The following is a 13,902-nucleotide window of genomic DNA, read 5'->3' as shown; positions in this document are numbered from 1 at the left end:
CCATGAACAGGATGTCTCTTTATCTTCTTCCTTAAAATATTCAGGAATCATTGCAGAAAAAAGGTAGAAAGTGAATAAGAGGTAGAGATGGTAGATAAAGATAAACAACTGTGTTTTCTATGCATAGCAGGGCCTCTGCACATGTGAACTCACAGTGACTGTTACAGCAGGCACAAGATCTATATAAGACCAAGCTTGAACAAATCTTATCATATTAAATGAAGCTAGAGACTAAATTCTACTTTAGCTGTGGAGCTATTCACAATTGTTAGCTGTTGGGAGAAATAGAAATACAGTTTTCTCTAGGAGCATAGTCCCTGGTAATAAGACAACACTCAGGAAATATGATGGATGTAAGGACAATTGGATAGAACCAATGGTCTTGACAGGTCTGTTTAAAAAGAACAGGAAGTTAGGGAATGAAAGGTGGCATTTGGAAAAATGATGGGAGAAGTGAATATGATCAAATCAACTTATTTCAAACTCAGGGAGCTAATACAAATTAAAACAGTTATAGCTTAAAATTTGCTTAAACCAATTATTTTTCTGTGCTCCTTTGAGAAAAGACAGATATTTTATTCATAGTATGGCTCATTTTCACTGAAAACTTTGTCTTAGGTTTGTAGAGAGGTCTGATTTATACACACACACACACACACACACACACACCAAAAAAAAAAAAAACCTGTGTAAGGAAAGTAATGTTCCTTCCACTTCTCCACATAATCTTCACCGAAGATTTAAAAGGCAATTCCCATCTAATTAAGAAGTATATGTATGGATATTTTCATTCTTTTTATGCTAAGGTAATGGGCATGGTGAAAGATTTCAATAGCTTCTACATGGCAGTCTCGTATCAGGTAAGGGTTTAGTAAATAAGCTCAAATCACAACAGCTTACCACAACAAGTTTTGATCTACAATTTTGTAACCATCCCATCTTAAGATGGAATCATTAATCTGGACTCCTGGCCCTCAATTCTGTGTTATTACTCTAGTTCCCCAGGCCTGTGATATTTTTTCTTTATTACTACCATCCAAGCACTATCATTATACAAGAGTGTTAGAGTCATTTTTTTTGAAAGGTCAAGATTTGATTGTCTTCCTAACAAAATCAGCTTAGAACTGGATCCTTTCTCTTCTTGTCACCTCCCAGTTCAAAAGGCTTGCATCTCTTAATAGGCAGCATCCTCTTAGATCTGCAGTTGGGCTTAACGCACTCCAGTCTCAGCACAATCTTCTCTGTAGTTTTAGCCTTTTTGCAGAAAATGGTCTTAGTCTGCCCGCCGTGGCCACTCTGTTTCCTGTCATAACGCTGCTTTCCCTGGGCATACAAAGAATCCTTGCCATTCTTGTATTGCGTCACCTTATGGGGTTGGTGCTTCCCACATTTCTTGCAGAATGTCTGGCGGGTCTTAGGAACGTTCACCATGTTTGCAAGAGCTCAGAAAGTAGAGCCATTCTTTTATCAACAAAGATAATTGTGTGACTCTTCCCTCCAAACCATGTCTGCACGCGCGTGTGTGCATGAGTGCGTGCGTGCGTGCATGTGTGTGTGTTTGTGTGTGTGTGTGTGTGTGTGTGTGTGTGTGTGTGTGTGTGTGTGTGTGTGTGTGTGAATAGGTTCCTATGGTGGTTTGAAAAGGGTTGGTTCCTGTAGACTTATGTGCTTGAATGCTTGGCCAATGAGGAGTTTTATTATTAGGAAGTGTGTCTGTTTAAGCAGGTTGATTGTCAGCAATAGTGTCAGGCTATCTAACATTTGTTTGTTTTTCTACTTTGTACACGACTACTTAATAAACTGCAATTATAGGCCAACAATCAACCAACAACCCTCCATATCTCTCAGGGCCCTAGCATTTAAATACCTTATAAGAATTCACCAGAATTCCAAACACTACACAACGTTAGAAACTATCTGTTGCTCCTTGCTAAAGCACAACGAACCATAGTCAGCTGTTATGGATAATCTAAAGCAGCCCCATGTCATACACCTGGATTTAAATAACAACATATACTTATAGTATTTCTGTGTTTTTTTAAAGAAACCAATATTTTCACTGCAAGTGGCACTAAAGCCACATTCTGAAGATCTCTCCACCAAGGTCCATGTGTTACATGTTCCAGTCCCCTTGGAGAGGATGGAGCTTTTAGAATATCCATGGCCAGTACTTAGGTTATTGCCATATCTAGACTCTAGGGGATTGAAGGGTATATTTCTTCTTTGCAGAAAAAGGATAATTTTCTTTTAGCAAAAGTTATTATAAATTAAGTACATTACTAATGTAGTTTGTCAGAAGAAAGGAAGAACCCAGAGGTACATTTTCCTGAGGATGCAAATATATTCATAGGATAATAATTTATACACAGATAAAATATTTTGATAAATGTTTTAGAAAGTAGGATATGGAGGCATGGCAATATTTACCTTAGTGAAATGAACCAAATATGTAGCAGGAAGTAGCAGCAGGTTTTAATTATTTTATATTTTAAAGCATTCGTTAATTGTACAAAATAATGGATTGCATTGTGATGCTTTCATATCTATGCAGTTTGTGACTGAAACATATTTATCCTTCATTATCTCATTTATACACCTCATTTTTACTCTATGGTACTTTTCCTCTTCTTAGTAGTTCATACTTTCCTCTGATATCTCTTTGTTCCTTGATTTTACATGAAAGAAAATACAATATTTTTCCTGAGACTGACTGACAACTATTTTTAAGATAACTGCTGACACATTCATTTTTCTGCAACATTTTCAGGTCATATTATATTTGAATGATTGTAGTCCCTATACATGAGAAGTAATAAACAACAGCTTGGAGCTAGAGAGATGGCTAAGTGTGGAAACTAGTAATAATTTTGGAAAATAAAGTGAGTTCAGTTCCTAGCAAGCACATCAGGTAGCTCTATAACTCCAGTTACAGGGGATCGAACATGCACTTCTTGCAGCTATAGGCAACAGATATTGTATATGATGCATATAGTTATGCTGAGGCACACACATGTAAAAACATTAAAATAATTTAAATGATAAAAACCCCTCATTGTGTAAAGGATGGATTGGTGGTTAAGAGCACTGATTGCTATTTCAGAAGATTCAGGCTTTAACTCCAGCACTCAATGTTCGTACACAAGAATGTGTAACTGTGGTTTTACAGTTCTTTTTTTCTGGAGCTGAGGACCGAACCCAGGGCCTTGCACTTGCTAGGCAAGCGCTCTACCACTGAGCTAAATCCCCAACCCAAGTTTTATAGTTTTTAATGCATCTTCTGCTCACTGAAGATACTTTACACATGTGGTGCACAGACACACATGCAGAGAAAATTCACAAACCCATAAAATTAAAAGTACACACACATATATGAATATGTGTACAACCAATTGTTTTACATATGTGTGTTTATGTCTATGTGTCTCTGTGTGGTGTGGTGTGTGTGTGTGTGTGTGTGTGTGTGTGTATGTATGTATATATATATATATATATATATATATATATATATATATAGAGAGAGAGAGAGAGAGAGAGAGAGAGAGAGAGTGAGAGAGACAGTGTGTGTTCAGGTCCCCAGATATATTGTTAATGTTCCATATTTTGTGTAATAACACATAATAGTTTATATATTGTGGTGATTCTATGAATCAGAAAGTTGTTCTTTATTGGATAATATTTTCTGTAAAAAATAAACTTTATGATAAAACACGTAGTGATCAAAATACATATCAGTAGGAGTCAGTTAAAAGACAATTAATATCTTCAAACTATAGACTTACTGATCTATATTCGATAAAAGGATATAATATGACAGCAAGAAAAATGAGCATGTATCAAATAATATTTTGAGAGAGCTATCTCTTACCACAACACGGTAAAAACAGTCTGAAATGACACTTGATATTGCTGACGAGTACAAAGGGGCAAAATATGGGAAAGCATATTTCTAGAAATATAAATAAACTCACTCCCCATAGCACTGATTTCTCAGTGTAGCTTGAAAAGATCACACGAATAGAAGAGATTGAGTAAGAGATGACAAATGTGCATACCAGGATGAGAATAATTTGGGTGGCTCTGTCCTCAGGCAAGACTTTCAGAAAATGTTGAGCACTGTGGATATGTTTGACTTGTCTCTTATGTCTGTAGAGGATATTCACCATGGAAACACTTGAGCAGGCCATGAGACTCAGACACAAGCCATCGTAGAAGCACAATAAGAACATATACAATGCAGTTGCAACATTGCTAGAAGTGAACCATGAGCAGTACCCATAACTCAACATGTTTGTCACGTTTTTGCTAGAAATGGGGCCTGTCACTTTTATTGGAGCTGTGATGTTTAGAAGCAGGTGCAGAAGCCAACTGACTAAGCAGGAGAGACCAATGTACTTTGTGGCTCTGTGTTTAAGCATCATCCACCTGGAGTTCCTGGGGCTGATTGTGATTGCTTGGAAGCAACTCAATAGGCACATTGCATACAGAGACATCCCCCTGGTTATTCGGTAAATAAACATTATCAGTTTACATCCAGTATCATCTAGGAAATCCTTAAATCCCAAATCTGACAGAGTCTGTGGAATGCCATTTGAGATGATAGACAAACAATTGGCAAATGTCAGGTGCTCTATAATACGGTCTTTTGGCATTAAATGCTTCCCAGTGAATATCAAAATGATATAATAAAATAGTATGGATGAATTGCCAATCATTCCCATTGCAATCTGGGAGAAGAGGAATATCCCCATTGCTAAGTTTGCAGAAGTCATTTTCATGCCTATTGAAAAAGGAAATAAATTTATTATGGTCAAAAAATCCTGGAAATACATTAAATATACATTATTTCATAAAATTAACTAGAATGAAATAGTCATCATTCATTTCATTTATATAGCATTCCCACTGAAGAAAACTTTTACTTTGCAAAAATAAATATTTTTCTATTACTAAAATAAAAAATATTGGATACATTTTCTAAAGTTTAAAGTTTTTCTTGGATGTGTTGGTACATGCCTTAATCTTATGACTCAAGATTCAGAAGCATACAGAACTGATTCTTTTATTTTTATTCGATATTTATGTATTTACATCTCAAATGTTATCCCCTTTCCAGGTTTCACCTCTGGAACATTCCCTTCCATTCCCCCTCTCCCTGTTTCTATGAGGGTGCTCCCCACCCAACCCACATACTCCCACCTCATCTCCCTGGCATTCCCCTACACTGGGGAAATCAAGCCTTCACAGGACCAAGGGCTTCTCTTCCTATTGATGCCACACAATGTTATCTTCTGCTAGATATGCAGCTAGAGCAAAGGGGCCCTCCATGTATACTCTTTGTTTGGTGATTTAATCCCTGAGAGCTCTGGGGTGGGGGGGGAATCTGCTTAGTTGATATTGTTCTTCTTCCTATGGTGTTGCAAAACCCTTCAGTCCCTACAGTCCTTTCTCTAACTCCTCCATTGAGGTCCCCATGCTCAGTCAAATGGTTTGCTGTGAGCCTCCAACTCTGTATTTTACCAGAACTATGATTCTAAGCCTAATCTGGTGTACAGAGACAGTTCCAGAACAGTCATAGTTATACACAGAGAATCACATTCTCAAAAAGTAAAAAATGATACAAACAAAAAAGATATTTTATTGCTTTTGCCTAAACACAATGATTTGTGGTCAATTGTCAAATAAAGAATTTTTAAAATAGTTCATTATTTCTGAAATTCACATTAAATAGAATTCGAAATTCACCAAGACAAAAAAAACCAGAAAATATTTGAAAAATCTTATTTATGATGAATGATAAACATTCAGAATATTTAAAGAATATTTTATTTTGATATTTGTCTTGTTTTTAATTGTCTGTGTGTGTTGAGGAAGGTGAATGCCATCAGAGACCAGAGGCCATATACAATTTTAATCAAGACTTATTTCTCTTCCCTAAAAAGAATATTTAAAAGTAAAATTGAAAATATCTAAAATGTAAAACAAATAAGAAATTGGTTCAGGACTTGCATTAATTGCCTCTAAACAGTTCAGAAATGTCCATAATGTGTGAAAAGTGAGGCTTACCATCATCAGTGATTAAGGGACTGCAGTGATGGGATGCAAAACAAATTTAAAAGGAGGAATCTTCACATTTAATATAAACAGGTATTGAAATACAACATAAAAAAAGGCAGAAGGTTAAGGGCTGCGCATATGGGGAAATAAAAACCCTAATGCAGACTTACAGGAAAGTAAAACGTAGAAATCATGCAAGTAAGTTTTTTTTTCCTTGAACAAAATTGAAAAATAATTACCAAATTCTAGCTGTAGTGTGACTGCATCTCTAACATATTGGGTCATCAACACTTGTTATTAATGGCAAAATGCTGGAGAAGGATCTGGGGACATGAGAAGATAAGAAGCCACATGGTAAATGATCTGTATTGAGTAAGAAGAAAGGAGGAGTCTGACTTTCTCTGCCATTGGCCTGCAGAGTCTCGACAGTTCTCAGGAAGAATTTGCAAAGATACAATCATTTCTTACTTGAATGTTGGATGTGACTAGTTGCCCAGACCTTCTGATCCTGAGTTGGTTTGTATAAAATTGACATACATATACAGACAACTTGCATTGTCTCTATGTCTCCTCACCTTGCATAACAATCAATGTCAAATTATTCTAAACATGAAATGATAAAATTCTCTGAGGAACATTTTAGTAATATAAGATGCAGAGAGGCAAAATAACTCAATAGTACAGGAAGTATACCAAGATTTACTGTGTTGAACTGCATTAAAAAAATTCTGCACATTAAAGAAACCTACCAGCCAAGTATACATGAAATCCACGTGCAAAAGAAATATCAGTGACTTTCATATTTCATGAAGGAGCTTATACCCTAGAGTGTACAAGGGAAAAAAAGATGAAACACTCAAAAACTTTTAGTCAACATACAGGTTAATGAAATGGGCAAGGATTTCCTTATGAATGAAGCACAAATGTGCAGTAAATGTTTTGTTCTGTTTTGTGTTTTTATTCACGTATTATTTAGTTCTGTGGGAAATGTCAATTACAAATAGTTTGAGACTTCATCACATGCTTTAGAGTGATTAGTATCAAGAGAATACCAATGACAAATGTTGACAATGATTGACAAAGTTCTCATTCTATACCAGTAGGATGGTAAATTACTATATTTTCATAGAAGTAAATGAAAAGAGTTCTCAAATAATTAAACCAGCTTTATAATGTAATATAGCTATATAATTTTGCCATATTCCTATAGGATTCTGTGTCCTAATACAGAGATACATCCATTTAAAGTGCTGTTTTATTCACATTGACAAGGAAGTGATGTCAATTCTAGATGTACATAGGCAAATAGTAAGAGTGCATTATCAATACAAGGGGGAATTTTGTTCATATTTAAAAGAAAATACAATCATATAATTTTCAGGAGTAGATGAACTAGCAAAGAATTCAGCAAGGTGACACAGACTCAGGAAAAAAGCATTCTTTTTCAAATGTGGGCATAGATCACAATGTTCTTATGTAGTAACTGTTGAGAAAAAGTGAATTGGGGCTAAAAAAATCAAAAAGGATAAGGGGAAAACAGAGGTGTTGAGGAATCAAGGGGAGGTAATAGGACGATGTGTCAATAAGCTGAAAAGGATTATAAAGGCTATGAAAAGAGGCAAGAGGGTTTCTGGAGAGTGAAGGAGGAAAGTGAAAGAACAGGCTCAAAAATAAATTTGTTTGAAAATGTCATAACAAGATCAAATACTATGTATGATATTACAATTTTTAAAAAAAGCAAATTTTTAAGAAGATTTGGTTTTTGTAGCAAAGTTTTCTATTTAATAATGATAGTTTGAATAATCAATTCAGTGCTACAGTCTTCTGCTCCAGACTTAAATTTGCCATGGCCATTCTTGTATTATTTCTCTTCTACAGGAATTTTATTATATTAGAAGTACTGGGGACCAAACCTAGAGTCTAATGAATGAAAACTGAACCCTCTGCCATGGCGCTATAGTCCTACTCTTTTTGTATAAATGTTTATCAGCATGTCAAGTTGTAGAAGAATGATAGTTGGAATCATGATTTCTGATGATACTGTGGCTGTGTTGTCATTTTATGCATGGAATTATTTGAGGAAAAAAGTATTGTCTGTACACCTGAAATTTTTCTAGAATGTACATTCTACCGTGCTTTAGAGAATTTATTTTAAATTATTTTCCCTCCTAAAAAAGCAATGCAGTTCTTAGAACCAACTTCTTATGCTTTATTAATTTTGGTGCTATTATAAATACCTTTCTAAAAGTTCTTTTGGTATATATGTTCTATGCATAGAAAATTATTTTCATTTAAAGGAGTCATTGCTATTTCATTGACAAATTACAATCATTAGTATAATTTTAAAAAGAATTAAATCTATGCCTTGAAAGGTACGTTCTTAGTCACAGATCATATATAGTTGAGTCACTCAAAAAAAATGAGAGATGCAATCATTCCACATGTCCATCAGCAACAAATCTCATGAAGACAACATGATGAATATGTATAATGGTACAGCATTTATCCTGTACAAAGAATGGTGATACATATTACAGCATAGATTAGCACAGCAGACATCCTATTAAGGGCTATGTCCCACTATACTGCTCCATGACTCTTTCATATGGTAATTACAGTGACCAGAAAAAATATGGAAACTAAAATGATGAAGGTCAGCAAGACTGCTCAACAGGTAAATGTGCTTTGTACCTTGTCTGATGATTAATATTCCATCCAGGATCTCATGTTGGAAGGAGAGTCCAAGTTCACAAAACATATTTATTAATCTCCACACATGCATCTTGTTTAAGGTGAACATGCCTTCCCATGAATATATGGTTTAATGTAATGAAAATTTAAAAGACACTAGAATGAAGATTGATGGGGTTGCAAGGAGAAAGTGATAGATGTTTGACTCATGGTCACCTAGATTTGGGTTTGTGATAAAATCTCCTGGAAATCACCTGTAGTATATTAGGATCATCTTTCATACTATGGAACTGTATGCTCGCAAAGGTTAACATGATAAATATTTGACATTAGTCCTAATCATCAATGTAAGGGGATTGTGGTTAATATATGAGAAGTTCACATTATGTTGTAGAGCTTAGTAATGGCATTCAACTAAAGTGCCAGGGGCTCTTAACTTAGTGATAACAAATTTAGAGTCACAAAGATTAGTTTTCTTTTTGTTCCTAATGAAGAATTGAAAGAGTGTTAGATAAGTAAATAATGTGGTAGAGCATTCTGTTTTTGTTGTTTTGGTTTGGGCTTCATGTATTAACAGAAATCCCTAATATCAGGCAGGTATAGATAGTTTGAGGAATTCTAGACAGTGACTATGACAATAGGAATAGAGAAAGTCAAACATACCTGTGTCTATTCTTCAAAAGTATAAAGGCCTATGTGGACAGATTTCATATGAGAAGACCACTGTATGTGTGTCCTTGGAGAAAACACATGAACTGCAACAATATAACAAATTTCAGGTATAATTAATGAAACATAGAAACAGAATTCGAAAAACATTTATCATATTTCAAAATAGCTAAAGTACCAAGACATTAAATGTATATCTCTTGCATTTACCCCTTACTTGTAATTCATTTAATTATCTCATAATCTCAATCTTCCATAAATTGTATGTTTTGTTCTAGTACAAAAATAATTTTCTCATTGTTAAAAATTTAATTTCCAATATTAGTATTACATTCCGCTCATTCCTATAATCTAACTACTTAGACACAAAAACAGATGCAGCACTTCCAGAAGAATATAAATTGGTGAGTGTGAGGTTTGAAAACTATAGATGTACTTGAAGCAATTTAGAATAAGATGGGGATGTGAATCACGGTATGTCCAGCCACTGCATGTTTCTGGCTGTGACCCTTAGTGTCAACAGTAAAGAAACAATGAAGAACCCCATTAAATCTTCTTTTTAAAACTAACATTTAGGAAAAGAGCCACAGAAAGAGATAGAGAGATGTAGAAGGAGACAAAAATGAAGGACAGAGGCTATGTGAAGAACGGAAAGAAGAAAACGCTGTGTTGTCTGTGATAAAGACTCAGTAACAGTTTATGGGGAGAACAGGGTTCATGGTTCACACAGCTTAGGGAGGCTTGGAGAGATTCTGCTAGGCACTGTTTGAAATATCTCGATTTCATCCAAAAGCTCATTCAGGTCTGCACTCCTTAAATCAAATTACTTTTGCTCACCTTGACTTCTTTCTTTTGTTCCTTTTTTCTTCCTTTTTCCTTCCTTTCAGCAGATCTGTAGAAAGAGATTCACAATAAAGATTTAAGTACAACTAACATGAAGGAGGCATTTGGAAAGAAAATAAAATGTTTCTGAGAGCAGATTGTAGCTTCTTCAAGGAGTGTTTTTTTTAAAGTCTTTAGTGTTTACTACTTCTATGCTCTGGTCACTTATCCTAGTGTTTAAAGATATCATGATGGTGTGTGTTGCAATGACAAGTGAGTCTCTGCTAAACTGTGGAGAGATATTTCCCCAGACTTAAAGGCTCATGATTCACTAGTATTCCATCCCAGAAGATTGGTGATTTTCAACTCAACTCTAAATCCATGACAGCATCTCCACAAGGGTGTGAAGTCACTTTTCAACACCTTGGTCCTGAGTTCCTGGAAGCAAGCAAACTAAAACAAAAAAAGGGCAAGTTACATCAGCAACTCCAAGGAAGCAATTAAGAATCACAATGGACACTTTTTTACATCCTTCAGAATGCAAGGGCATGGTGGAGGGAGGGAGAGAGGAAGTAGATGGGTTGGGGACCATCCCTGTAGAAGCAGGGGGAGAGGGGATATTATGGGGTTAAAACAGGAAACTAGGAAAGGGAATAACATTTGAAATGTAAATAAAGAATCCAATAAAAGAAAAGGAAAAACTGAAAACTTTGAGTCATGGGGTAAGGATGTGAGCCCAAGGACAGCTGATTTTACAGCTAGTCAGTTGTGTGAGTGTGTGTGTGTGTGTGTGTGTGTGTGTGTGTGTGTGTGTGTGTGTGTAAATATGTTCCTATGGTAGTTTGAATAGTGCTGGTCCCCATACACTTAAGTGTTTGAATGCTTGACCTACGGGGAGTTTTATTTTTAGGAAGTGTGGCCTTATTGGAAGAAGCATATATCTAGAGTGGTATGCTTTGACATCAATCTCTGCTCTTTGTGAAATTTCAGAGCCTCCTCCTGGCTGTCTGAGAAGACAGTCTAATTCTGTCTGAATTCTAATTGCATATGGAACATCCCCCTAAACCTCTCCTTTTCCTTCTATATAGGTGTTCCCCAACCCAACCTCCCCCCATTACCATACTCCCACCAAGAATCCCATTCACTGGGAGTCCAGCATTGGCAGGACCAAGGGCTTCCCCTTCCACTGGTGCCCTTACTAGGCAATTCATTGCTACCTAAGCAGTTGGAGCCAAGTGTCAGCCATGTATAGTCTTTGGGTAGTGGCTTAGTCCCTAGAAGCTCTGGTTGGTTGGCATTGTTGTTCATATGGGATCTCAAGCCCCTTCAGTTTTCAGTTCTTTCTCTGATACCTTCAACGGGGGTCCCAATTACACTTCAGTGGTTTGCTGCTGGCATTCTCCTACGTATTTGCTGTATTCTGGCTGTGTCTCTCAGGAGAGATCTACATCCGGGTCCTGCCAGCCTGCATTTTTTTGCTTCATCAATCTTATCTAGTTTGGTGGCTGTATATGTATGGGCCACATGTGGGACAGGCTCTTCCTTCAGCCTCTATTCTAAACATTGCCTCGCTATCACCTCCCAAGGGTATTCTTGTTCCCCTTTTAAAGAAGGAGTGAAGCATTCGCATTTTGGTCATCCTTCTTGAGTTTCATGTGTTCTGTGCATCTAGGGTAATTTGAGCATTTGGGCTAATATACACTTATCAATGAGTGCATACCCTGTGTGTTTTTCTGTGATTGGGTTACCTCACTCAGGATGATTTTTTTCCAGTTCCATCCATTTGCCTCTGAATTTCATAAAGTCATTGTTTTTGATAGCTGAGCACTATTCCATTGTGTAGATTTACCACATTTTCTGTATCCATTCCTCTGTTGAAGGGCATCTGGGTTCTTTCCAGCTTCTCGCTATTAAAAATAAAGCTGCTATGAACTTAATAGAACATGTGTCTTTGTTATTTGTTGGAGTATCTTTTGGGTATATGCCCAAGAGAGGTATAGCTGGGTCCTCAGGTAGTTCAATGTCCAATGTTCTGAGGAACCTCCAGACTGATTTCCAGAACGGTTGTACCAGTCTGCAATCCCACCAACAATGGAGGAGTGTTCCTCTTTCTCCACATCCTCACCAGCATTTGCTGTCACCTGAGTTTTTAATCTTAGCCATTCTCACTGGTGTGAGGTGAAATCTCAGGGTTGTTTTGATTTGCATTTCCCTTATGACTAAAGATGTTGAACATTTCTTTAGGTGTTTCTCAGCCATTCCACATTCCTCTGTTGTGAATTCTTAGTTTAGCTTGGAACCACAGGTTATAATAGGGTTATTTGTCTTCCTACAGTCTAACTTCGTGAGTTCTTTGCATGTTTTATATATAAGCCCTCTATCAGATGTAGGATTGGTAAAGAAGTTTTCCAAATCTTTTGGTTACTATTTTGTTCTAACAACAGTGTCCTTTGCCTCACAGAAGTTTTGTAGTTCTATGAGATCCCATTTATCGATTCTTGATCTTAGAGCATAAGCCATTGGTGTTTAGATCAGGAAATTTTTTCCAGTGCCCATGTGTTCCAGATGCTTCTCTAGTTTTTCTTCTATTAGTTTGAGTGTATCTGGTTTGATGTGGAGGTCCTTGATCCACTTGAACTTAAGCTTTGTACAGGGTGATAAGGATGAATCGATTTGCATTCTTCTACACGCTGACTTCTAGTTAAACCAGCACCATTTGCTGAAAAGGCTATCTTTCTCCATTGGGTGGTTTGGGCTCTTTTGACAAAAATCAAGTGACCATATGTGTGTGGGTTCATTTCTAGGTTTTCAATTCTATTGTACTTGTCTATCTGCCTGTCTCTGTACCAATACCATACAGTTTTTTTTTTATCACTATTGCTCTGTAATATTGCTTGAGTTCAGGGATAGTGATTCCCCTGGAAGTCCTTTTATTGTTGAGGATAATTTTAGCTATCCTGGTTTTTTTGTTATTCCAGATGAATTTGAAAATATTTCTGTCTAGATGTCTGAAGAATTGGATTAGAATTATGATGGGGATTGCATTGAATCTGTAGTTTGCTTTTGGCTAAAATGGCCATTTTTTACTATATCAATCTTGCCAATTCATGAGCATGGGAGATCTTTCCATCTTCTGAGATCTTCAATTTCTTTCTTCAGAGGCTTGAAGTTCTTATCATACAGATCTTTCACTTGCTTGGTTAAGGTCACACTGAGGTACTTTATATTATTTGGGACTATTATGATGGGTGTCATTTCCATAATTTCTTTCTCAGCCTGTTTCTCTTTTGTGTAGTGGAAGGTTACTGATTTATTTGAGTTAATTTTATACCCAGCCACTTTGCTGAAGGTGTTTATCAGGTTTAGTAGTTCTCTGGTGGAACTTTTGGGATCACTTAAATTTACTATCATATTATCTGCAAATAGCGATATTTTCACTTCTTCTTTTCCAATCTGTATCCCTTTGATCTCCTTTTGTTGTCTGATTGCTCTTTTAGCATTGTCTGATTGCTCTGTTTAGCACTTCAAGAACTATATTGAAGAAACAGGGGGAGAATGGACAGCCTTGTCTAGTCCCTGATTTTACTGGGATTGTTTCAATTTTCTCTCCATTTACTTTAATGTTAGCTACTGGTTTGCTGTATATGGTTTTTACTATCTTTAGGA

The 13,902-nt window shown here is 36.3% G+C and overlaps 3 protein-coding genes across 3 annotated transcripts in view; 1 reads left to right on the top strand and 2 right to left on the bottom strand.

The window, feature by feature from the left end:
- The window catches only part of Vom1r47 (vomeronasal 1 receptor 47), a 129,920-nt gene that overhangs the window by 20,854 nt on the left and 95,164 nt on the right, over positions 1–13,902 (top strand). The window lies entirely within an intron of this gene.
- Positions 1,114–1,431, bottom strand: Rpl36Al2 (ribosomal protein L36A like 2). Its single transcript, XM_008758860.4, has one exon. The coding sequence runs from the start codon at positions 1,429–1,431 to the stop codon at positions 1,114–1,116; it is 318 nt and encodes a 105-aa protein (XP_008757082.1).
- Vom1r49 (vomeronasal 1 receptor 49) lies at positions 3,855–4,799 on the bottom strand. The gene has a single exon (NM_001008920.2). The coding sequence runs from the start codon at positions 4,773–4,775 to the stop codon at positions 3,855–3,857; it is 921 nt and encodes a 306-aa protein (NP_001008920.2). The 5' UTR covers positions 4,776–4,799.

The sequence above is a fragment of the Rattus norvegicus genome, chromosome 1 (assembly GCF_036323735.1).
Source record: "Rattus norvegicus strain BN/NHsdMcwi chromosome 1, GRCr8, whole genome shotgun sequence".
Taxonomy (NCBI): domain Eukaryota; kingdom Metazoa; phylum Chordata; class Mammalia; order Rodentia; family Muridae; genus Rattus; species Rattus norvegicus.
This window is presented reverse-complemented; position numbering and strand designations above follow the sequence as displayed.